The 26809-nt window shown below is 35.8% G+C and overlaps 1 protein-coding gene, 1 long non-coding RNA gene and 1 pseudogene across 2 annotated transcripts; 1 reads left to right on the forward strand and 2 right to left on the reverse strand.

Annotated features, from left to right (window-relative positions):
• Nucleotides 1–929: 929 nt before the first annotated feature.
• On the forward strand, nucleotides 930–1047 carry LOC145049168 (5S ribosomal RNA; annotated as a pseudogene).
• Nucleotides 1048–21647: 20600 nt separating this feature from the next.
• LOC145100794 (uncharacterized) lies at nucleotides 21648–22622 on the reverse strand. Its single transcript, XR_013705253.1, has 3 exons — nucleotides 22474–22622; nucleotides 22059–22163; nucleotides 21648–21954 (listed from the first exon to the last, which is right to left on the reverse strand). It is a non-coding gene; the product is annotated as an uncharacterized LOC145100794 (long non-coding RNA).
• A 327-nt stretch (nucleotides 22623–22949) lies between these two features.
• LOC145099830 (alpha-soluble NSF attachment protein-like) lies at nucleotides 22950–23717 on the reverse strand. Its single transcript, XM_079037333.1, has 5 exons — nucleotides 23612–23717; nucleotides 23438–23517; nucleotides 23197–23348; nucleotides 23057–23126; nucleotides 22950–22979 (listed from the first exon to the last, which is right to left on the reverse strand). Exons 1-5 carry the CDS (start codon nucleotides 23682–23684, stop codon nucleotides 22950–22952), a joined length of 405 nt encoding a protein of 134 aa, XP_078893459.1. The 5' UTR covers nucleotides 23685–23717.
• Nucleotides 23718–26809: the final 3092 nt, after the last annotated feature.

Below are 26809 nucleotides of genomic sequence, written 5' to 3' on the forward strand. Positions count from 1 at the left end.
AAGCCGTGAGGGCAGCAGATCCCATAAGAACTCTGCAGTTAAGTGTGCTCGGGCGGGAGTAGTACCAGGATGGGTGACCCCTGGGAAGTCCTCGTGCCGAGTGGCCAACAGCGGACAATATTGTGATACGTGTCAGAGGGGGATGTTACAAATGGTATCAGAGCCAGGGCACGGGTCGATGTGTTCGACGGCGATGTCGAACCCTATAACGGGGGGTGAAAGTGGGTTAGATCTGATCCCACATCGTCTGGGAAGGAGAACTAAGCATTCCTTATAAGGGGTGTGGATACCTTCCCTATCACAATGCATTTTAAAGCCGTGAGGGCAGTAGATCCCATAAGAACTCTGCAGTTAAGCGTGCTCGGGCGGGAGTAGTACCAGGATGGGTGACCCCCTGGGAAGTCCTCGTGCCGAGTGGCCAACAGCGGACAATATTGTGATACGTGTCAGAGGGGGATGTTACAAATGGTATCAGAGCCAGGGCACGGGTCGATGTGTTCGACGGCGATGTCGAACCCTATAATGGGGGGTGAAAGTGGGTTAGATCTGATCCTACATCGGCTAGGAAGGAGAACTAAGCATTCCTTAAAAGGGGTGTGGATACCTTTCTTAACACAACGCGTTTTAAAGTCGTGAGGGCAACAGATCCCATAAGAACTCTGCAGTTAAGCGTGCTCGGGCGGGAGTAGTACCAGGATGGGTGACCCCCTGGGAAGCCCTCGTGCCGAGTGGCCAAAAGCGGACAATATTGTGATACGTGCCAAAGGGGGATGTTACAAATGGTATCAGAGCCAGGGCACGGGTCGATGTGTTCGACGAGGACGACGAACCCTATAATGGGGGGTGAAAGTGGGTTAGATCTGATCCCACATCGTCTGGGAAGGAGAACTAAGCATTTCTTATAAGGCGTGTGGATACCTTCCTTATCACAACGCGTTTTAAAGCCGTGAGGGCAGCAGATCCCATAAGAACTCTGCAGTTAAGCGTGCTTGGGCGGGAGTAGTACCAGGATGGGTGACCCCCTGGGAAGTCCTCGTGTCGAGTGGTCCAAAGCGGACAATATTATGATACGTGCCAGAGAGGGATGTTACATCTGCCCCTGCTGCTATCAGAGCTACTGAGAGCCGGTCAGTGAATGTCGAGGCACCGAAGGCACGAGGAAGAGCCTTTCAGTTGACCACGGAGGAGGCCCGCACAGCGCCCGATGTCGTGGCTGGTATGTATTCTTTCGTGTATTTATTTTGATGTTGATATATTGTGCTTATATTATGTTATGCGTAGGTACTTTTCTTGTGAGTTCTGTACCTGCCTTGGTGTTATTTGACTTGGGTGCGAGTCGGTCTTTTGTATCTTTGGCTTTTAGTCAGCACATCAATGCTAGTCGTGAGGCGTTGAGTCGACCTCTGAGAGTTTCCATAGCTGATGAGAGGGCGGTGTATGCCACAGAGGTGATCCAAGGGTGTGTACTCGAGATTTTCGGTGTTGAATTCCCGATTGATTTAGTTCCTATTGCGATGGGGGATGTCTGTGTCATCGTGGGCATGGATTGGTTGAGCAGATTCGGAGCGTTATCGATTGCGAGCGACAGCTGGTGACCATACGAGACCTTAGTAGGGGAGTTCTTACGGTGTACGGTGAGGGTACACGTTCTGGGTCAGCATTTTGTTCGGCCGCTAGAGCGAGACAGTGTATACAGTAGGGCTGTAGGGGCTTTGTAGCGTATGTGATGGATACAAGGGTTGACTCAGAGAGACCGAGGTCAGTTGATGAGGTTCCGTTAGTGCATGAGTTCCCGGACGTATTTCCGGAGGAGTTGCCAGGTGTGCCTCCCGTGAGGCAGGTGGAGTTCAGTATCGATTTGGTTTCGGGGGCCGCACCTATCGCCAAGGTGCCCTATCGCCTTGCGCCTCCAGAGATGCAGGAGTTATCCTCGCAACTTCAGGAGTTGCTGGGGAAGGGGTTTATTCGGCTGAGCAGCTCGCCGTGGGGAGCGCCTATCCTTTTTGTCAAGAAAAAGGATGGTTCGCACCGGATGTGCATTGATTACCGGGAGTTGAACAAGCTGAAGGACAAGAACCGTTACCCGTTGCCGAGGATCGACGATTTGTTCGATCAGTTGCAGGGAGCATCTTGGTTCTCCAAGAGCGATTTGAGGTTTGGGTATCATCAGGTGAGGGTCCAAGATGAGGACATCCAGAAGACAGCGTTCAGGACTCGTTATGGGCATTACGAGTTTGTGGTGATGCCTTTCGGACTCACCAGTACACCGGCGGTCTTCATGGATCTCATGAACAGAGTGTGCAGGCCGATGTTGGATCGCTCGATGATCGTGTTCATCGATGATATTTTGGTGTATTCGAGATCCAGAGAGTAGCATGAGAAGCATTTGAGGGAGATTCTTGGAGTTCTGAGATCGGAGAGGCTTTATGCCAAATTCTCCAAGTGTGATTTCTGGTTGCAAGAGGTCCAGTTCCTAGGGCACCTCCTTAACCAGAAAGGGATATTGGTCGACCCGGCCAAGATTGAGGCAGTGATGAGTTGGGAGGTGCCGAGGTCACCCACCGAGATCAAGAGTTTCTTAGGGCTGGCAGGCTATTATCGGAGATTTATCAGGGATTTCTCCAAGATCGTCGTGCCACTCACCAGGTTGACCCGGAAGGGTGTTGCTTTTTCATGGGGCCCAGAGCAGCAGGCCTCCTTCGAGACACTTTGCCAGAGACTGTGCGAAGCCCCAGTTTTAGCCCTTCCGGAGGGGGTGGAGGACTTTGTGGTGTATTGTGATGCGTCGATATTAGGGTTGGGAGCGGTACTGATGCAGAGAGGGCATGTGATAGCATACGCATCGAGGCAGCTGAAGCCTCATGAGACGAGGTATCCCACCCACGATCTAGAGTTGGGGGCAGTGGTGTTCGCCCTCAAGATCTGGCGTCATTATCTGTATGGGGTTCGGTGTACCATATACACGGACCACAAGAGCTTGAAGTACTTGATGGATCAGCCCAACCTGAATATGTGACAGAGGAGATGGTTGGATGTGGTAAAGGATTATGACTGCGAGATCCTGTACCACCCAGGTAACGCTAATGTTGTAGCCAATGCACTGAGCCGAAGGGCGGAGAGCGCCCCGATGCGAGATGTTTGTTTGAGGTTGACAGTGATGACTCCGGTGTTGGACACCATTCGTGGGGCCCAGGCTAAGGCCGTGGGATCAGAAAACCAGAAGAGAGAACTAGTTGCCGGGTTGGTATCGGAGTTCGTTACTGATAGCCGGGGGCTTATGACATTCCAGGGTCGTATCTGGGTACCGTTTGTGGGCGGGACGCGTACCATTTTTATGGAAGAGGCTCATCGATCGAAGTTCTCGATCCATCCTGGGGCCACTAAGATGTATTTGGACCTAAAGAGAGAGTATTGGTGGCCCTGTATGAAGAGGGATGTTGCGTGGTTTGTTTAGAGGTGCTTAACCTGTCGTAAGGTTAAGGCCGAGCACCAGAGACCGCATGGTAAGTTGCAGCCGTTGGAGGTTCCCGAGTGGAAGTGGGAACATATTACCATGGATTTTATCACCAAATTGCCGAGGACTACTAGAGGAGTCGATGCAATTTGGGTGATTGTGGACAGGTTGACGAAGAGTGCCTACTTCCTTGCTATCAGTGAGAGCTCTTCCACTGAGAGGTTGGCAGAGTTGTACGTGAGAGAGGTGGTATTTGATTTATAACATAGTACCCTGTAGTAATTCTATAGTTGCTTGTAATTTTTAGTTAAATATGTAATTTGGATTCCAGATTAATTACATTCTAAATATTGTTTTTATGGTACTTATAGATTAGGTCGAGATTACAATGATATACACATCTATTGAGGTAGTGTGACAATGTGCTTCATTACTTCATTAGTTGGTGTTTATCATTCTCATTACAATGTAATAATATGTAATCAACGTTAACCACCTTTTAGGTTTATTAGTCTAATAGTTTATAACTCATAAAAACAATGGTTATAAAATTAATTAAATTTTCTTAATAAAAACTCAAAATTATTAATCAATTATTTTAGATATATTATTTATTAAGAGATATTTTTTCATTTATATAAAATTATAATCCTTGATTTAAATAAATACATGAAATTACATCATCTTATAATATATATTAATTTGATTATATATTTTATTCTAATGTTATTAATTTAATGTAATTAGAGTGTAAAATTTAAAATTTGAACTTTGAAATAAAAAATCAATTAATAATATAATATAATTAGAATGAAAAATTTAAAACTCTAAATTTTAAATGAAGAATTAACGGGTTGACATGTGTCATGATAATTGACATATAATATTAATAAGGATTATCAATAAGAGAATAAATTTATTTATTTATTAGAATAGAGAGATTTTTCTTATATCTCATTTAGTGTGTTCCTAATTTTGCCTTTTCTTTTCCGTTCTTATTGACTTTTTCTTGGGTTGGTTGTAATGGAGTTCGTTTGGTATTAGAGTTTACTACCTCTATCCATGGTGATTGAAGTTGCAACAAGTTACTTCGATGCTAAAAGGAACTTATTGATTTTACTTGATAAAAATAATGGTTTAGATAAAATCTTGCACAACAAATGTTTTCGAACAATGTTCGTAAGACAAATACAAATAAAAGAGGAAAGAGAAATTTGCAAAAAACATAGCAATATAGAATGGTTCAACTCATGTGAGGCTAAGTCCACTTCATGGTCCACACCAAAGAGTCGGGTCCACTATATTAAAGACTTTAAGGTGGTCTCATATTATTGTACGAGAGTCACGCTCATATAGTCACACAAATCACTAAAATGAGAAGGAAACTATTTATACTAATCAAACACTTACAATAAGATAATCTACAGATATCAAAGTAAAAATCGTAAAGAACAATAAGAAATGCTCAATTATTCATAGTAATAACAACAATAAAATAACCCTCTCGATCAAGTATATCTTATGGTCGACCAAACATACTCATGCAATTTTTCTTTAGTCGCGCAACTTCATCAACTAATGCTTTTAACATACCAAACATTAGGATATTCAAGAACACCTAATTAGTAACACAGATAAACACCTAATTTCTTCATTTGAAAATAATATTAAAACCCAAAAGTGTGATTTTTGGTTCTTCAAAGCAATATTGACGATATATTTTTTTTTTGAATATATAATGGTGCAAAGCAAAGATTTAAGCACCAAATGAGGTATAACTTCACTTTCAACCTAGATTTCATGATTGTGAATGGTCTGATTGAAAGTATTGGAACCTCTAAAACCACAGATAATGTATAGACCACATAAACCCAGGAACATGTCGTTAAATACTGAATTTGCTTTAATAGATATCTTCATATTAATTTGAATAAATGCAACAATGCGATTAAAGAGTACACAAAAAAAAGGCCTAATAATGGGCCATACAATTATGGTCAATATGTACAAATAAAATATCCCCTTGTAATTTGATTTGGGGATTTGCTTTGCATGTTAAAACTGGACTGAACTTGTGAATTAAAATAGATGTGAGCCTTTTGGTGAAGATATTGATGTATCAAGAATTACATGAAAGAATGTGGATCAAATCTAAAATGGACCGATTTCGAATGAAGTGGATGTCAATGTCAACATGTTTGGTTTATATTAATGTTGAATTGGGTTTGAAGATTGATGTGTCTTTTTATGTCTATAATTTAATTGCTAAAATTTTAAATTTATAAAATTGATTTTATCGCAACCAAAACTATTAAACACACTAGGCAGTGAACCAAATCGTGCAATAGTATAGTTGTAGTAAAGACCAGGTGTCGAACATTATGGGAACGGTGGTGAATTAATTTGAAGTTTTTTATTATAGGTTACACATAAAAGCAGTCAATAGGGGTTTTATGGAATTTAATCTCAAATGAACAAGTAAACAACAAATACGATAAATCGATTGAAGGCAAATCACTTCAGGTACTTTAGTTTAGATTGGATTACATCTCAAAACCATGATTAATTACTCAAGTGCAATGGATATTCATTCATTATTCACCGATTCCTAATATGACTAGCATCATGGTCACGCTACTAATCCTTTGATTTCAACACAACTATTAATTCATTGATCAAGTGAACAAACAATCATGCAAATCAGTATTTAGTTTGTATTTAGCAAGATTTGATTATATTTAACCCTAATGGTCATAGGAGTTAAATCACACATAGAATGGTCATCTACTCAAGAACACACATTAAAGTTCACCACTTTATTTTCTAACCCTAGGTTTTGGTCCAACTCTAGTCATAATCACCAATGGTCATGGACAACTATGATTCAAATCAACACAGTCAAAATGATCATTTCAACTCTATTAATTCAGCAATAGAGAATAAAGTAACAATCTTTAACACATATGGATCTTTCAATAAAACTTGAAAAAATAAATTAAATGACAATATACAATCCAAATAGAAATTAAATCATAAACTCGAAGATTCATTCAATCATAAACACAAAGTAAAAGGTTTTAATACCCAAATTAGAAAGTAGCACATAATGGAATCACAGTGGAATGATAATCATGATCAGAACAACAAACCATATGATTTACGATAAGAATTTGCTCCTTAATCCTTCAGATCTTCGCTCTTGTCAGCTTAACGGCCTTTCGGCCGCCTTCTAGACACTCAAAACAGTTTCTCTGAGGTTTCTTGTCGACCAAGGATCAATAAAAGTTGTAAATCCCCCCCCCCCAAAAAAAAAATCATCCAAATGCTTGAAACATATCGATTCTCTAAAATATGATCACCACGACAGTCGTGGTCCTCGTGTATGTCCCGTATTTTCCAAGTCAATCTCAACGATCTTGAAGTTTTGATTTAACACGTCGTGGTGGTGTCACCACATCGTGGTAGTTGGGAATCATCATTTGCTTATAACACAAAAATTGTCCAAAATTTTGTCTAGGTTTCAGATCATTTTGAATCTCGTCAATCGGAGTTATGAGTCATGAGATATGGTCAAAACACTGACAAGGGGTCAAGCTGTCTAGCAACATCCTTTTTGCGTTATTTTAGCTCATTTCCCCTCCTTTTGCATTTCATCTCCCATTTTAACTATAGTTGAACATTTTAAAGCATATTAAGTATCTATTAGCTCTAAATAACATAAAAACATAGTATAAAATAATAAGAAAACGTCATAAATATATGCATAAAATAGACGTTATCAAGGATATGTAGGAAAAACTAACATTGTAACACTAAATAATGGTCACTTTGGTGAGTGAAGCATAGCGTTTTGATAAGAGGTTGTGTAGCCAACAAATCTATGTTGCAACAATGGTGGTTTATTCTCCTTTTCATTCCAGCCCAAATTTTAACTATAGTTAAACATTCTAAAGCATATTAAGTATCTATTAGCTCTAAATAACATAAAAACATAGTATAAAATAATAAGTAAACGTCGTAAATATATGCATAAAATAGATGTCATCAAGGATATGTAGGAAAAACTAACATTGTAACCCTAAATAATGGTCACTTTGGTGAGTGAAGCATAGAGTTTTCATAAGAGGTTGTGTAGCCAACAAATCCTTATTGCAACAATGGTGATTCCTCTGTATTTTCCCTTAACATTGGATTTATAAAATCATGACATGATACTTGTATGACTAAGAGTGAAGATTGTTCCCCGAGAACATGCAATGTCCATATGTAGATTGTCTAGTTGCACGAAAGCCATCCTATATTATATACAAATAAGCAGGTAAGGTTTGATGATGGTGAAACATAAAGCTAGAGATCATGGTCAATAACCCCTGAATGTACCACAATATGTTATTTAAGGGACTAAATTGATCCTTACATATATTTTTAAATCTTGCATGTAAGGATAAAATTTGTTTGGATTACTTATGTTAGGTCCAACCGTATGAAAATAAGATATTGGAAGGCACCGCCTAAAATCCAATAGAAAGAGAAGGCATAATAACTAAAGATATAATGGAGACTAATTTAGACATTGTGTCAACCAATATATGATGGGGTTTGAAGTATATCATATCCACACATTTAAGGTATGGGGAGTGGTCACACCCAAGCCACCGAAAAAGCGCTGCCAGCCTGCCATTCCATAACTTACCCACTAGGTTGTGGAAATGGTGTTTACTGGTAGGTTGGTAGTTAAGGGGCAAAACGAGGAGAGAGAATGAGAGAAAATATGAGGGACCAGATTCATAACCAATCAAATGCATTGTCTTCATGTGTCTTCATCGCCATTCCACAGCCAAGCCATCGGACACCGGGGTGATGTTCACGGGTGACTTGGCTATCCACGTCCTCTTCTACCCCCACTCCGGATAGCCTAATAATGCATGTGGTGCAATCCTATTGACTAAGGAGCAATCGATGATGGCTATGAATGGCATAGATCTCGAGAAAATAGTTGAGTTTTGTAATATTTTTTATGGAGAACTCGAGGATGAGAGTTAAAATGGTGTGTTTGAGAGATATGGGGATGATATTGTGAGGACTATATTATCCACATATATGAGAAAGTAAGAAAGTAATTGTCCATTGAAATAAATAAATATAAAAGATTATTATCAGATGTCGTAAAAGCCAATGTAAGTAGCCTCTTTACAATCATTTTGAATGTCTCATCATAATTAATCCCTCATCGTTGGATTTTGCAATTTGCAACTAAATGGACTTTACAACAAGCAAGATACATGTCACATTCAACTTATGTTTAAATAGCCACATAAGCCTAAGAATATTCACCTCGAGGATCATAGAAGCAAGACTAGTGGTGTCGATGTGATCAATTCTAACAAAACTAAGACAATTGAGGTTCACATAACTCCAACTAATCATACAATTAAGATGATTTGAGGTATCGAAGTTGAGGACATGGGATTTGATATTGTTTATTTTCTAGGACATTTCTAAAAGAGGGAAAGGAAGGCAGTGAAATGAAATTATCTCCTGCCATTTGATCGTAAAGATAAAAGAGAAGAAGTATATGATGGTGGCGCACAACGTCTCTAGGAGACGTAAGACGCCTAAAGCGATGATTGTGGAATGTGTACGGTTTTCAAAGGATACACTCTTGATACCATGTTGATTATAGAATTTCTATTAATAGATAGCTTCACAATAATTTAAACAGATAGAACTGTACAGTAATTGATTATACAAATAGGCAATACTAGTGGGTTATACATGTATTGTCTATATCTTCTAACATGTGTAAAGAATTGATAAGTCTCAAAGAATTTGTAAAGTGTCTAGAACAAACAAAGTCGTCTCATTCATAAACCTAATGAATGAGATGTAACATGTACTTCATTAACTTAACATCATTTAACATGCAATTTCATAAAATGTAAATTTATCATCTAAGCATGCAAAACACTATAATAATTATAATAAACATAATCGTGTCATCAAATCATCACAAAATAACAAGGTATGTTTGGAAAAAATGTTAGGTGTTTTGTGAAAAAATGACAATTGAGAGTTAATATGGACATGTCATACTCTATTATAAAGGAAACATTTGTTCTATCATATTATACATTTGAAACCTTCAGGATCTTTTAATTCCAACTTAATATAATTAATCTTTTAAATTAAAATATGCTATTAAATATAAAATATTATCTTATTATTAATAAAATTTAAAAATAATTATTATAAAACACTTATTCGTTAAATAAAATGTTTTACTAAATCTAAAATATAAATTAAAATATTAAATAAACTTAAAAAAATTATTCAAATACTATTTTTCAAAATAGTTCAAAATGTTTAAATATTACGAATGTATTAAATTAATAATATCAAATGGTTTCAAAATCAATGAATAATAATTATAAACAATAATAACATCAAATTTTTAATTATATAATCATTATCTTTTAAATGATTGTATTTTAAATAATCATCATGATTGAAATTAAAAGATAGCTACATAAGTTATTGAGTAATATTATTCAAAATTCTTAAGATTATATATATATATATATATATATATATATATATATATATATATATATATATATATATATATATATATATAAACTTAATGTAAAAATTATTATGTCACGGTTAATGTCAACTATATAACCAATTTAAATAATATATATATATATATATATATATATATATATATATATATATATATATATATATATATATATAAAAGATTATTTAACCAACTCAATGCATGGAAATTCGTCTTATATTAATAATCATAATCACAACTTTTAAGTTGTTTGAAAATGGGTTAATGTTACAAAATTGTTATCAATACCTTTCAATTTTCTTTTTAAGTCACTTAATTTTTAATTGTATTCAGTACGTCGACAAAAAATTTTATGTTTCATTAAACCATTAGAGCATATTTCAACCTTATATAGCTTCTGCCATAGGTTGCAATTATCCAGTATCAATAAGTGATAGCTAAGATAAAATTATCCAGTATCAATAAGTGATAGCTAAGATAAAACGATTCTATTCACAAAATGAATAAATTATGTTAAACCATTAGAGCATATTTCAACCTTATATGGCTTCTGCCATAGGTTGCAATTATCCAGTATCGATAAGTGATAGCTAAGATAAAACGATTCTATTCACAAAATGAATAAATTATGGCTTAATGGATGTTATATAAAATGTTGAATAGTACCTTGCACATTTGAAATCCACATAATAAAATATAAATAGCAAATTAATGATCTATTGAACATAGTTATAGATGAGTGATTTAAAAAAACAAATATTTTCAATATATAACTCTATAGTTATTCTTATTATTGAAACTTATTAACTAATTACGATCACAATTTTATTATATAGCTCTATCGTTATTCTTATTATTATAAATTATTAAATAATTATGATCACAAAAAATAATTGATAATTTAATTTCATACAAGAATAAATATTGTCTTCAATTTTAGAAGTAGCATGCATGAATAGTCACTATAATCCCGGCCAAGAAGTAATGATAGCCAACCCAAATGGTCATATATCTGATGTAGTGGAAGGTTAGGTAACTGACAAAACAAATATATTTTGTATGGATTGATTGATCCAAAAATGCTATTTGTTTATTTTTTTAATAATTAAATAATATCCACTTATTACGCGCATATTACTGTCATTCTATTTTAAATTCTTAAGGCTTTTTGACCAATTTCATTGGTTTTATTTTTCGGTAAATTGCTTTATTTATCATTTGATAAGTTAAAAGATAAAATGCAAACAAAAATTAAAAACCAAATAATTCATAAAAACTCCCCTATTCTCGAGTTTTTTATAAAGAAAAAGGAAGGGAAAGAAAGAAAAAAAAAAGTTTAACAACTCTTTCCCTTACAATCTTCTCCAAAGTGGGAGGAAAGAAATTATATAAAAAAAATTCTTTTTTTTTCTCCTAATCTCTCAATTTCCTTTCTTTTTCTATCTTAAATGAAACTCAACAACACTTGCTTTCATCTCCATTCCATCTTTCCCCTTCCTAAAAGAACTCAACAACACATCTTTCCTTCCATTTCCATTGCTTTCATTCCCTTTCCCTCTTTTAAAATCTCGAAAACACGACGAAATAGATTGGCTATAGTTAACATAGCATTTAGGGCTTTTTTGACGAAACTAGTTATTGAGTGTAATATATAAACTGAAAACGAAAATTTAAAACCTCTCTAATAAATGAATGTTTTTTTTTTTTTTTTTTGCAACTTGACACACTTTTATTCAATTTGTCAAATACTATTTTGTGGTTATTTTAAAAAAAAATTCACATTCATTTATGAATTTTTCTATTTTATTAAATTTCACATAATATTTTAATGTAATAATTATAATAAATGAATATTAATTTCACTAATTAACTTACCTTTTAATTTCAAAATTCTCAAAATTAAAGCTCATTAGTTTTTTTTCTTTATTTAAATTATTTGTTTCAATTTAAAAGATAAAAAATATTTCCATTAAAATAAAACATTATTTTTTTTATTTTCTTATAAATTCAAAGTTCTCAAATATTTTGATATTTATATTTAACATTTTTTTAAATTAACTCATGTAATATATGGGTGTCTCACAGCTAGTGTATATATATATATATATATATATATATATATATATATATATATATATATATATATATATATATATATATATATTTAAAGAAAATGTAAACAAAAAGAATTTGAAAAAACCATTTCTAATAACTTTTGTATTATTAATTTTTTATTTAAAATAAAAGTTATATAATCATATTTGCTATCGTAGTTTTTTAATTCAAGTTTTTCTTAAAAATTAAAATCTAAAAACTTTTAAAAATTAGTTGCCAAACACGTTATTTTTTAAAAGACAATTCTAATTATACTCCTAAATTACTCATAAATTTCACATATATCAAGACGGAATAAGATATTGTTGTAAGAGACATTACATTAAAAAATCATTTAGAAAAAAAAAACCTAGGATATATATTTTGATTTACGAGACTCGTTAAACATCATAGACACAATAAATGGTAAGAAAAATGCTCTTAAGACATTATTGTAATATACATAAGATTAAAAAATCATTAGTAAAAAACCTAGAAAATATATATTGATTTACTAGAGTCGTTAAGCATCATAGACACAATAAATCCTAAGAAAAATGCTCTTAAAATTAAATCATTTGTTTTTTATAAGCATTAATGCTTTTTTTCCTTTGTTGTTACAATTAAACAATCCCATGAATTTTATTTTTATTTTACCATTGGATCCATATTCCCTGGAGGTCGTCTTTAGGTAAAAAAAAAACTTGTTTTTTTTTTCCTAAATGGCAATATATATTTTATAAAAAATATAAAAAAAATGAAAATAATCTGGTACAACTATTGGTTAACACAATTAGACATAACATGAACTATAAGGAAGCTCATGAAGACATTATGACATCAACTTTGGTCCATATGCTCTTAATGGCTTTCCACATCGCTTATAATCATCCTAATGACTTAATGATTACTCAATAAGGATTCTAATCATCATGATAAACTCTTTAATGTTCAATTCCACTTAGTTAACTTTTTATTCCATATTGAGTACAAGATTCCAGTTCCAAAAGTGTAGTTATTAGACTTTAGTTCTTATAAAACATTTAGTAGTGCAATTAGATCTATAAAGCACTATTAAGACTTTAAATACCTTGGGTTTTGAAATCATTTGTCGCTCTAAAATATTTACAAAAGGTTTTTGAGTTTACCATTGATGTTTGAAAATAATCCAATGCATTACTATGGTGGATCATCATTAGAATCACTAATTACTTCACAAATCACTCATGAAACAATAGAATCATCATAAGGATAATCACAAATGAACAATTAAGTCAAGGACTCTAGCTAGAATCTAGATTTGAATTTAGTTTTATGCTTAGAGGCTAGAGTATAACTCATCATTGCCAATAGACAACTCAAATATGAGATTAGATCCAAATAAGGAATCTCATGAAGATAGACGGCTAATCCAACATGATAACTGATTTCTAATCATTAGAAAAAAAATCCAATCAAAAATAATCATTTAAATCAAATTAAACATGAATCCACTATAGATAGAGTTTCTACTTCCTCAAATCCTCATCAAACTCCACAACAACCAATTAATGATTTATTCCATAGAGTTTAGGAGTTCATATGCTAGAAATAGAACTAGATTCACTCATTAACTAACTATAAAGATAAATTTCAAGATTTTAATCAAAATCCAAACCTTAGTTAATGGAATAAAGAGATTACAAAGAAAACTACCTTAAATCACTAAGATATGAAAGAGGGGAGAAAGAGATCTAATGCAAAGGATCTCCATGTAGAAAACCTTCACATGGATGAAATCATGAATGACATGAAAAGAGGGAGAAAGAGATCTAATGTTGGATTATGTGTCTAAGCTCATAACTATTATTGGTATAAACTTGAATTGATAGTAGCACAGTCATTTTGGGTTACCTCAAACCTAGCGATAGGACATGATGATTTTTGGAGAGAGAGGTTGATTTATCATTTGATTAATAAATTGAAATATAATTTATTAATATATTATGAGAATGATATATGAATTAGAAATAGAGATATATAATTAAAAATTAATCAGAAGTTAATTGGAATTAATTTTGAGATTAATGAAATTAATCAAAAGTGTAGGGGTTAAAGTGTAATTGTTCAATAGTTGAACAAGAGGCATTATAGAACCTCCCTAGAGCCTTGGACGGTTTTAGGATGGTTTTAGGGTTCTAGAATTATCTTTGGATGATAATTAGCAAGCTAGATAATTACCAATTCAAGATAATATTATTATATTGGTTTTGGGTTTATCTGTGGTTTCCAAGTTGCACTATATAAGGAGCCTTAACCCTATCATTTTTTGCCACTCCAATTCCTCAAGGAATAGACGAAATTATACTCCTCCCTCTCCTCTCTCCATAATCTTCCTTCTTGCTAGCTTGGGTGTGAACCACCAAAGGCATGTCATTTGTGGTGCTTACTTCCAAAGCTTCTACAAGTCAAGGATAATTGTTATTTTCTATAATAACAATGAGGTATGTAATCCTAATTTTTCAAAATTACCTATGGTTTCTAGGGTTCTTATTTTGATGTTCTTAGTTATAGGTTCAATAGAGAAAACATAGATCTTGTTTTCGGTTACATGTACACTTAAAAGTTTTAAGTTTGTTTTGTTATGCCTAAAACTCATCATCTAATTCCTAGGAGTTTCTAATTATGACATAAAAAGTCCCTTAACTTTAAGTCCTCCAATACTACTCTGACTTGGAAATTAATTTCTATCATCATATTTATCATCTATTTTATTTATAACTTTTTTCGTTATTTATTTTCATACTACATTTTCATTATTTTCCATAAAAATGAAAATTTTATAGATCTATTTTGTAACACCCGTTTCAGGTGTGTGTCAATTCATTTAATTTTCAGAATTTTATTCTTAGGCGGCCGCGGCGTGACGTTATTTTTCTTGACCGCATTAAATGACCGAACACGACGTGGCAATGGGTGCCATGGTGTGACATCCGTTTTAACAAAGGCCCTATATAAAGGACATTATGGCTAGATTTTCATGATATTTCAGCCTCCATCACCCTCTCAAGACCAAAAACCCTAACCCAAGCCTTCTTAGGGTAAAATGACAATTTTACCCCTAGTCAAAGTCAACATTCTGGTCAAATTCAACGTCCCGGGTTGACCCAACTCACTGAGTTAACTCATTAACTCGCCGAGTTCTATGAATCAAAAACCCTAAAATCACGATTCAACTCGTCGAGTCATCCCCTTGACTCGCTGAGTTCCCTGGCTACTCATAGTCGCGATTTGGAAAATTAACTCGTCGAGTCCCTTCGCAGACTCGTCGCGTTCTACCTTGTACAACATCAGGACATAACGACTCAACTCGTCGAGTCCCTCTATGGACCCGCCGAGTTCCTTAGTCTGTTTGGGCCATCATGAAGGATTAAGCCCCTACTCTTTAGAGCTAAGCTTCAAACTCCATCTACATACTGGAAATGCCCTTTTAAGGGTAAAGTTTCCAACGTTACCCGTTATTAGTCCTTCTTAATGGGTTTAGCTAGAACCCTAGTTCCCTAGGACATAGATCCTAGTTCAAAAGCCATAATACTCCAAACTAAAGCATACTAATATAGATCTAGGCCTAAGACATCATTTGAACACGTAAAGCTCCTAACTTTCCTTCCATCCATGGCCTTTTGGGGCTTAAAAGGCCATAATAACACCTTAAAGCTTACGTGGGGCTTCCATGGTCATAAATTTTGCACCTTTATGCCATGAAACCCCTTCTAGACCCCAGATCTGAAAGGTAGATCACTCGGGACGTCCATATCCCAAGGACTAAGCTTCTTGGACCAAAAACCACATAAAGTGACAAAGAAGAGATCTAACAAGCTATTAGGAAAGGTTGAGGCTTGTTTACCAGAAAATGGAGAGGATGAGATGTTGCTTCTATATTTACAATCTTCCCCTGGAATCCTCTAGCTTCTTCTCCTTTTACAAGCTTCAAATCACACAAAGATCACTCAAAAATGGCTCACAAGCTCACACTTAGCTCTAGGGGTTCGTGGATTAAAGTTTGGGAGTTGGAGGCTGGAAATAAGGCCATAAGGTGGGGATTAAGATGCTTAAATAGGGTGCAAAAACCTGAAATTAGGGTTTCATCCTTACAGCCCTACTCGTCGAGTCAAGGCTTCTCAACTCGTCGAGTAGGTGACTTAAATCCCACGTCCAATATCGTTTCTAATCAACGAGTCTGTGGCTCCCAACTCATCGAGTAGCTCTTCAAAAATGAATAAATTATAATAAAATGTGTACCAGGAATCAGGAGTTACATCATGATGTGTTGCCAATTAATTTTTTTTGCAGTAAAGTAAGTATTGTTATTGCAAGCATAGTATGTAATGAGAACATAATTATATTACTTACATCACAAGACAACCATCCTCCATGACTATCCATATATAACTGTGTCTAAAACTCAATCGTAGCAAAACCAGTCAAATAACTATGACCAAACAACAACGAACCTTCATGTTCTTTATATGCACTTTCTACGTGTAACACCCGTTTATTTATTAGTTAAATAAATAAGTTAATGAACGAATGGTAGCCTAAAATAAATAATTATATATGCAGGGTGTTGGGTTCGAGGAGTTAATTGCCACATTTCTAGAAGTCGGGGGTTAATAGTGTGTGTTTGGGACTCATTTTATAAATACTTATGAAGTCAGGGGCTCCGTGGTAATTATTTGGATTTAATTTAATAGGAAATGAGGTGGAGGGGTTGAATATGTCATGATTAAGATATTTGGGGCTGTTTGGTAAATTTTATACCTAAATTGTAAAGGTTTTAGAGGGCAGGGTTTAAATGGTAAAATTGGGGCTGAATTTTAAAGAAGATTCTATGGGGAGGGGCTGATTATGTCATTATGGAAAAATGTTTAAGAGGTATCAGGTATAAAGGGTTATGAAACCCTAACCCTAAGACAAACCCTCCGGCCGTCACCTCTCCTTTTCATATCATCTACAGCCGCCACCGTTCATGGATGCTCCTTCTGCCGCCATTGTTGAAACCAGAAACCGCTAACCCTTCTGTTACTGGCGAAGACAAAGAGCCATACATTGTTGTCGTGTTGTTCGGCAGGAGCGGGAGAGCTGGGATTGTGGGAGTTGCGACTGTTGCCGACGTCGTGTCAGCCGGAGACGGAGGAGTAGTTCGTCCCCGTCACTGTTGCTTCACTCCACCCTTTCTTCTCCCTCGGTTCGTTGAAGTGCCATCGTCCCTCCATGACTCCTTTTTCTTCTTACTCTGCCTACCGTCATTGCTTTATCTCGTCACCAGCAGCCACCATGGGTGGTGGCTGTGAGCTTGTGTGGGTGTGTGATGTCGCTTCAAGACTCGTGGGACTGCTAGCTTGCTGCCACCGAAAACGAGCTCCTGGAGGCCACCTTTCGTTGTATGCTACCACCTACCGTCGTTAACCACCGCTGCCTTCGCAAACTGCCACCATCTAGCGCCTTCTCCACCTCGTATGCCACCAGGTGGGTGGCTGTGTCACTGTTTCGGGAAAAGAGTGTTTCTTTCAGTGAAATGGGGTGGTTTGTTTGGCCAGTAATCGTAAGAGCCGCCACTGCCACCACCGTGAGGTGGTGGCTGCCGCCATGAACCACCATTGTGTGTGTTTATGTTATTAGTGTGTGTATTTTAGTGTATGTGTGTGTGGATAAATTCGGTATTTCACATTGTAAGTGTAACAAAAAAAGAGGAATAATGAAAAGAACTTGAAAACCACCACCTTAGGGTGGTGGCTGCCGCCACCGGCCGCCGTGTCGGGTGGCAGTGCGCTTTGTCTCTTGTGATTGATTCGTTTGGGGTGCTAGAAACCCTAATGGGCTCAAAGGAGCTCTAATGGGCCCAATGAAGCTTAATGGACTCTATTGGACCCAATAAAACCCTAATGGGCTTAATAATATTTTAGTGGGCTTAATAGGCCCAATAAAGCCCTGATTGACATAAAAGGCCAACAAATTGATAAATGGGCTAATATTTGGATTGGAAAACCCTAATGCCAATGAAACCCTAACTTTAAGAATCAATCGGGTCGCACACACGAGAATTATTTAGTAACTTCAGATATTAAATAAAAATCATTGGCAAAGATTAATCTAAGCGACATTGGACTTAAGGGATTAAGTCCTTAGAGGATTAAGTCCTTAATGGGTTAAGTAGGAAACTTAACCCTAATCATCATTTTATGTGAAACCCTAATTTCACTTGGGTTTATTGTTGGGCCTTTCTATTGGGCCTTGATGATTGGGTTATTAAGTGGACTATCCAAGTCAAGCAAACGGTCTAGAGTAATTTAATGGGCCTAAGGTAAGGCCCATGTAAGGGGATTGGGCCCAATTTGTAAAATTGGGCCATAGTTTGGGCCTTAATGATTATATGATGTTGGGCCTTAGAATGAGACCATGTATAGGCCTAGGCCCAATTTGGAAAATTGGGTCATGTGTTGGGCTATGATTCCTAATTGACTTTGGGCCTATGGATTGGGCCTTGGGCTTGAATAGGCCAAGTTAGGGGTAATGTAGTAATTACCCAAAGAATGTACGTATGGTTTTGTATTAGGACCCAATTATTAATTGGGTGTTATTTTGGTGTTGACAGCTCTGGAATCTGTCAGTCAGCAGCTGGGGTCGAGTTTGTGGGACTTCAGCAGTGTGGGATTGAGTCTGCGGGACGTCAACAGTGTGAGGTGAGTTACCTTCCAGTAGGGGTGGGTCTAAGGCCACAATGTCGGCCCACCAACAAGGGTAGTTGGTAGATAATTGTCTTTGTGATAATTATCTTGGTATGCTTATGTGATATGCTCATGAGATATGCTTATGTGATGTGCTTATGAGATATGTTTATGTGATATGCTTATGTGATATGCTATGTGTGTTAGTGGTAGTAGAAGGGAATAGTTTTTTCCTGACTCGATCGTTAGGATTGAAGGGTAGGTCAGTACCCCAGAAATGCCTGACTGTATGATTATATCATGATATTATATGATAGCGGTAGGGGATGAAATAGTCCCCGGTTACCGGTTGGAAGATACCGATGGCGGGTACCGGTTGAAAGATACCGATGGCAGATACCGGTTGAAAGATACCGATGGCAGTTACCGGTTGAAAGATATCGAAGGGGTATACAGAACCCATGCAATGCTTATATGTATGTTTATGATATGTTAGTATGTGATCAGTATGTTTATGATATGTTAGTATGTGATCAGCATGTTTATGATGTTAGTACGTGATCAGTATGTTTATGACATATTATTATGTGATAGTGGTAGGGGTGAAATAGTCCCCGGTTACCGGTTGAAAGATACCGATGGCAGTTACCGGTTGAAAGATACCGATGGTATTATGTGGTATGTGGTATGATGGGGGAACTCACTAAGCTTCGCGCTTACGGTTTATAGTTTTGGTTTCAGGTACTTTGTTTCAAAGGAATGGAGTCGGCATGGTCGTAGCGCATCACACTATGTTTTCCGCACACGAGATCCTTGGGATTATACTTTGATATGGTTTCATAATATTATATTTTGATTATTCACACTCTGATTTTATGTAATAACCTAATTAAAAATGAAATTTTTGGCCTGAAATTTTGGGACGTTACAGTACGGTAGGCTCTAAAAGATTGTCCAACGATGTTGGTTGTTTCCATGTAACACCTTTCCTCTTCATTTGTATCCATGACGAATTATACCATATGGACATAAATTTTTAGAGCTTAAAACGCCTATGAGGTGCTTGCAACAGTCTTTTATATTCATCCTGTGAAATCTCTTCTACATCCAGCGATTGAATAGGCGGAGACGGCTGCTCAAGGTCGTCATTCAATGGCTGTTCGGGGGTGCTTATGGTATAATCATGTTCCCATAAGTCATCAACATTGTAGTATGCATGTACGGTTCAATAATATATACTTGTAAACAATGCAAAAACATAACGACCGTAAACGATGAAATAATTAAAAATGTAGCTCTACCCCCTTCGAGGTACCAACATCATCTCCGGGACTCTTATTGATAAGTTTTAGAACCATGGCTAAAGTAGCGTCATGCTCTGATAAATGTTGATCATGTGACCTCAATTGCTCGCGACATTCTCTGAGCCCATTTTTCAATTGACGGACCTTGTTTTGCAAGTCACTAATAATTCGTTCCTTGTCAGTTAATGGGTCAAGAGTTCGCGGTGGTGGTGGTGGCAGGTGATATGGATCATCTGTTTGTGCCTTCTTTTCTTGAGGCTCACAGGTAGGGGAGTTCTGGGGTGATGGTGTTGGGGAAGATGCCCAGCGAACTTCGGTGTCGGGAAAATCAAGGCCATCAATCCAAACCGAGCTAACTATCCACCATTCAGCACGTATCTTCTCTTCTGTCTACTCCAACTTATGTTCGAGTCTAGTATCCTAGTAACAAAATTATAAAATTATAAATAAACATAAATTATAAAATAAATAAATATTTAAATAACAAAGTAACCATACGTCGTCGATTTGTAAAAACTGGTTGCATTCAGGCTTTTCAGAAGGCATCAGTTTTGACCATGCAACAGCATGATGGATCACATTCTGTTGTCGGGTACCAAACAAACTGCTCATCAGAAAAATCTCAAGAATCCATATCTGAATGTAAACAAAAAAAACACATAAAAATTTGTTAGAATGTTAGCAAACAAAAATAAATAATAATTTTTTCATCATATACTTACCTTAAAAACGTATAAAAACCTGTTTAGGGTGTAAGTCATTTTTTGAGGTTGTTTATCTTTTGGTTCGATTGGATGTATATGTTCGTCAACCTTATTGAATACAGTTTCTATCTGTGAGTACAATTGATCCCAAATTATCCTCCCCCATGAATATCTGCCACATAAAAAATTAATTAATAATTAAATTTCTAAAAAATATTAGTGACGATAACTAATTATAATCAATAATTATAAAATAGACGACATTATACCTTTTGAATTCATCAATGTTGGATAGCAGATTGAAATACTCTTCTGTAACAGGTTGTTTAAGCAACCACCCATTGAAACCCTTCTCTAACAAGTATAGACACTACTAGAAAAACAGCCTTTTACGACGCTCATTGCGCGTCGTAAAAGGCTCAGACGACGCGCAAATGCGCGTCAAGGAAGGCCCTGTCATAAAGAGAGACGACGCGCATTTACGACGCGCGTTTACGACACGCAATGTGTATCAAGGAAGGCCCTGTCATAAATGAAGACGACACGCATTCGCGTGTCGTAACCTTACGGTGCGCGTGTTAATGACACGCAATGCGTATCAAGAAAACCCCTGTCAAGAAAGGCTATGTCATAAATGAAGATGACACACATTTTTGCGTATCATAATTTTAAATGTTTAAAAAAAATATTATTTATAGATTTACTTATTTTCAAATTAAATTTGTATTTAATGTTTCCTAATAGAAAATAAAATATCATATACAAAAAATAGAATTCATTGCATAAATTTAATGTCATACAAATAATCGTTGCATGGAAAGATAAAACAAATCAATAAAAGTTGTAACAAAATTTTACAAACTAATTACATACAAGAAATATAAAAAAATATACCGTCAAATGCTTTTAAAAGTCTAATCTCCATTTTAGCTCTTCAACTCACTTCTGCAACCATTGTTGGTTGTTGAGTTCACCCGACATCCTTGTTGGAAAAATCAGGGTTTCCTTCGACTTCTCTCACTTTGTCCACACCCTCAAGCCTCTTTACTGCAGCCTCACAAAACCTTAATCTCAATTTCAATCCCTGTATCTCATCTTCCCTTTGTTTTTCCTACAAATACCCCAAAATAAAGCAACAAACCTTCTAACTAAATCATAAAAGTATACATTTTCTTGTAATAAAAGGATTAGAACCAACTATGTTAAGTTACATACCAATTTCATGGCAGCCTGGCTTTCAGCGTTTACTGCCTATAACGTCAGGTCTTTATCTTTTTCCCTCCTAAAAGCACCAACAAGGGCTACTTCATATTCTTTCTTCTGCAAATATATTACACACAACCTCAACATTTTTAGAATTACATCTTCTAAACATCTTTCATTCCAAATGCCAAAAAAAGCAACTACTATATAAGAAATAACACTTAATCACAAACACTATATTTTCAATATATTTCTTAGTTTACTTTTGAAAAATCTACTCAATTATAATAACTTGGGAAAATTTTTAAGAATAAACAATAAATGAATGTTGGAAACTATAATAAGCAAATAGAAGAAAGTGATTTTCAACTGAAACAGAAAATTAAAAAGTTTATGACTTTATTTTATCAGTGACAATAACAAGTACCTGAGACATCCATTTAACAGCAGTAACTAGACTAAATGATCCCTGAAACCCTTCCCATCTGAAGCCTCCCGGAGATCCCACCGCCCAAGCATCATTTTCATGATTTCCAGTTCCAGTTCCCCCATTAATCACGCTTTGAAGTTGAGATACTTCTTTCTAACAACCATAAAATCTTCAATTACAACCAACACCATAACATATATATATATATATATATATATATATATATATATATATATATATATATATATATATATAGACACACACACACACACTGGGTAGATTTTTTTCAAAGTACAAAAAAGAAGTATAGAATTTGGTTAAGGGATGAAGGTGTTAATGAAAAAATATATATAAGAAATATAGAATTTGGTTCAATGATATCGGAAGTTTTTTCTGCATTAAATTAGTCTCAACTTCCCTTGATCGTTTATTGGGCCAAAAGGCAGGGCTATTATGCTCTCTACCAGAATAATTTACTGGATCAACATGATGTGTGGCTGGAACTGTCATATGTAAAATCAAACATCAGATAACACAAGGTAAAGAGTGATTCATTAATCTTAGAATCATGGAAACTCACCATTTCCAAATAGATGCAATTGGTTTGAAGGACACTAAAAGACACTACTAGAAAAATAGCTTTCTGATATCTGTAATAACACATTTTCAGGGTATTATTACTCATGATTTTAATCCTGTATTAATATATATGAAACTTACTGTTCCAATTGAGCTGAAAATTGTGCGGTTTTCTGCTTGCATTGGTTTGCAGAAGTTGTTACTTCTTCATCCTGAAAAAGATCAGATGCTTTATTATAGTAAGCAATAGCTTGCTCCAAATTTTGCTCCTGTTCATATAACTCAACAATTTCCTACATAGTGAAACCAAATTATATAAAAACTAAATTAAAATTAATAAATAAAAAACTAAAAATAAATGATAATCCTATGATGTATGTACCTTGCAATATCTGGCAGCCATGCTGAGTCTTCCAATTTCCATGAAAATGTTTAATGCTTGCTCTAGGTTAGCTATGCACGCTGCAGACATTTAAGATAACAAGAAAAAAGAAAACATTTTTTTAGATATCCAGGAAAAAAATGGATTAAAAATCATTATCTTTTTAGTTTATACCCTTGGTGCTTGTTTTCTTGTATGAGTGAGCTGCATCAGCATAAGCACTAGCAGCTTCATGTTTGCTATCCATCTAGAAAAAAAAACACAAAATCAAGATTATAATGGGGTTCATAAACTGATGATAGAATTGGCAAGCTTGTAAGAATTGGCAACTTTTTCTTTGCAAGTTTATACCTTAATCTTAGCTAGAACCAAACTAGAACTAACAATGAGGTAGTTTTGGGGAGCATATCCTAGGAAGGAGGCAAGGTTACCACATCAATAGATTCAATCATAACACTTCCCCACCTAAAGACAGGTGAGGGGTCACATGTGACTCATATCACAAATCATAATATACCTATTAACATCACAAATATAGAGAGTGGTCAGAATGACTAAGGGCATTCCAGTAATTGAACTCATCAGCATCTCATTTCCAGAACTAACACGCAACATCTCTTGAGTATCAAAATAATTAGAATTTCTAGAAGTAGATGTGTTGCTTGTGATCAATGTGTTTGATAGAGCAAAGATCGAACTATTAACCACCTGTCACACAAAAAACATCAAGTGAGTCATCATAATTCATCACAGAACAAAAACTTCTATTCAATTCAGAGAAAATAATCAAAGTTGTTATAAGCAAACATAGTTTAAATGCAGGGAATAAGGTAAAGTACGCAAACTAGCAATCTTAAAAATGAAGGAATTGTAGGTGTTACAGGAAAAATTAAGGTATCAGTGAAGAAGAAGAAGAAGAAGAAGAAGAAGAAGAAGGAAATCACCTCAACTAAAACAGACATTTCATCAACAAATATTAGACCCAAGATCCCTGAAGCATTCCCATTTAGGACTGCAGAGAAACCACTTACACTTTTTCAAGAGACCAATTATCCTTCTTGTTTGACCATGAAAACAAAAGGCAGATGATAAAACATTTAAAATAGGGTAAAGGGTAACAACTTGTATGTACAAGAACTTGAAATATACATAAATCTCGAGACTTAAAAAATTGATATGTTTGACCATGAAAAGTCAACATCATCTTTTTGTTAACAAAAGTAAAAAACGATGTATCACAATCCGAAACCCCTAAATTCACATCAATCTTGAAATGATTATAATATGAATTTTAACATTTAAGAGAATAAAAGTAGAAATTTTACCTGCAATGAGTAGCAAACTGCCATTCTCTTCAGTCTCAGCTCCTCCAGGAATGGATACGCTTTAGCGAGAACACTCAACCATGGATGAACATCAGCTCCCCAATCCTCCGGTACTAAATTGAAATCTGAAAACCTCGGTTTCCCCTTCAAGGTTACGCTCCGAATCTTAGGAATCCTCCTGGCTACATTCTTTGGCGGTACCGAGTAGTAATTTCCAATAAACACATGACGTCTTCTCCACCGCTCAGCGTTGTACCAATCTTTACATACTAGAGACACGAAACTGCAGTCCTTGTGAGACTTTATCGGCGAGAGCACCGGTTCTAGAACCTCGTCAGGAAACGGATACACCGGAATTGATTCCGGCGACACCTCAGCAAGATCAACTGGATCGACTCGGTCAACCATTTTGGTTCGCTTCTTATTTAGATCCATACTTCACTGGAAAATTTCAATTAATGATTAATCTCATTTCAATAAGATTCGAAGCTAAAATCTTCATATTTCAGAACTAGAATTCAACGAAATTCACTGCCGAGATTTCTCCAAAAACTTCAATCAATCGTGGAACTGATTTCAGTTCAAGACTAACATACAAAAACTTCAATCAATCGTGGAGGCAGTTTTAGGAGTTTGACATCATGGGAGGTGGGAGCGTATTTGCAGGGGAAGGCAGAGGGATAACAATCATTCCGAAGCTTGATCAATACTGGGAGAGGGGATGCATCAGGTGCAAGATACGCACGCATCATGCATCAGGACCTAGGGCTTGTAAGTACAACAAAAAAAGCATGAGAAACCTTCATCGCCGGAAAGAAATATTGTAGATGGAAGAAACCCTGTGAGAGAGAAAACAAGAGTCGATTTGAAGCAACCGACAAATGAAATTGAAAGGTAAAGGCGCTACACTCTTTTTTTGTTCGTGTCAACACACATCAACATAGAGAAATCGAGAACCCCCTACGGGTTTGATCTGTTCAAAAGACGGGATCAGAGATTTGGTGATATTGCGATTTTGTTGTGGGAGAAAAGAGGATCGGTGATGATATTAGGTTTTTTTGGGTATTAGAGTGAGAGAGAGAGAGAGAATGAGAAAGAGAGAGAGAAAAGAACGATGGAAATAAGGGAGAGGATAACAATGGCGGCCTTTCAAACTTTTTGGATTTTCGTTTCCCCCCAGCTGCAAAAAAGAGAAAGCGCCTTTCATTAAAAAAATATAAAGTGACATTTCTAGACGACGCCCATTTTTAAGTAAGTGCCCTCCATGTTTTTAATTTTTTTTGTTGGACATTAATTTTAGGGCGCGCACAAAAACGTGTCTTTTATCCTTCAAATTTTAGAAGAGATGACATTATTTTTAGGGTACACACTTTTGCGTATCGTAAATCACCGCGTGTCATTGTTTGCGCGTCATTAAAGGGCTGTTTTCTAGTAGTGAGAAGACATACATGGACTGCATCCTCGTCCGATAACTCATTAAGTGAATGTTTAAACAACTTAATAACATCTTCTAATTTGACTGAGACATTCCTCGGGATCATAGGAAAGGCACGGGAACAAAAGGCGGCACCGGATGCAGAAGCAAGAAAATAGTCACCAAATCGGAAGCCGGTGATGAGACAAAAAAATTTCTTCCCGAAAGAGAGCTCGTAACCCCCAATCTTAAAACCATTTTATGTACTTGGTTTTGGGGTTCGGTGACAACTTCGTGCCAAAACACGTAATGTAGAAGCAAATGATCCTCATCTACATTAGGAATGTCTAACCAGCTTCCAAAACATGTATTCCAGAACATAGTCTTGCATTCGGGTCTGTCTCTGAATGTCGCAATAATTTGCTCGCCGATTTTAGGTTTACAAGAGAGTGTATTGGTTGCATCAAAAACTATGTTGTGTTGCACAAATAAAAAAGGTGTTAACATTTCATTCCGAAATGAAAATGACCAATATTATGGACCAGTTCATCATGTTCCGGACGAGTTTATCGTGTTGCAGAACAGTTCCTCGTGTTCCGGAGACTTCCATAATGAACTTTTACATCTGAAACA

The sequence above is a fragment of the Lactuca serriola genome, chromosome 4 (assembly GCF_051521515.1).
Source record: "Lactuca serriola cultivar US96UC23 chromosome 4, Lser_US96UC23_V15, whole genome shotgun sequence".
NCBI lineage: Eukaryota > Viridiplantae > Streptophyta > Magnoliopsida > Asterales > Asteraceae > Lactuca > Lactuca serriola.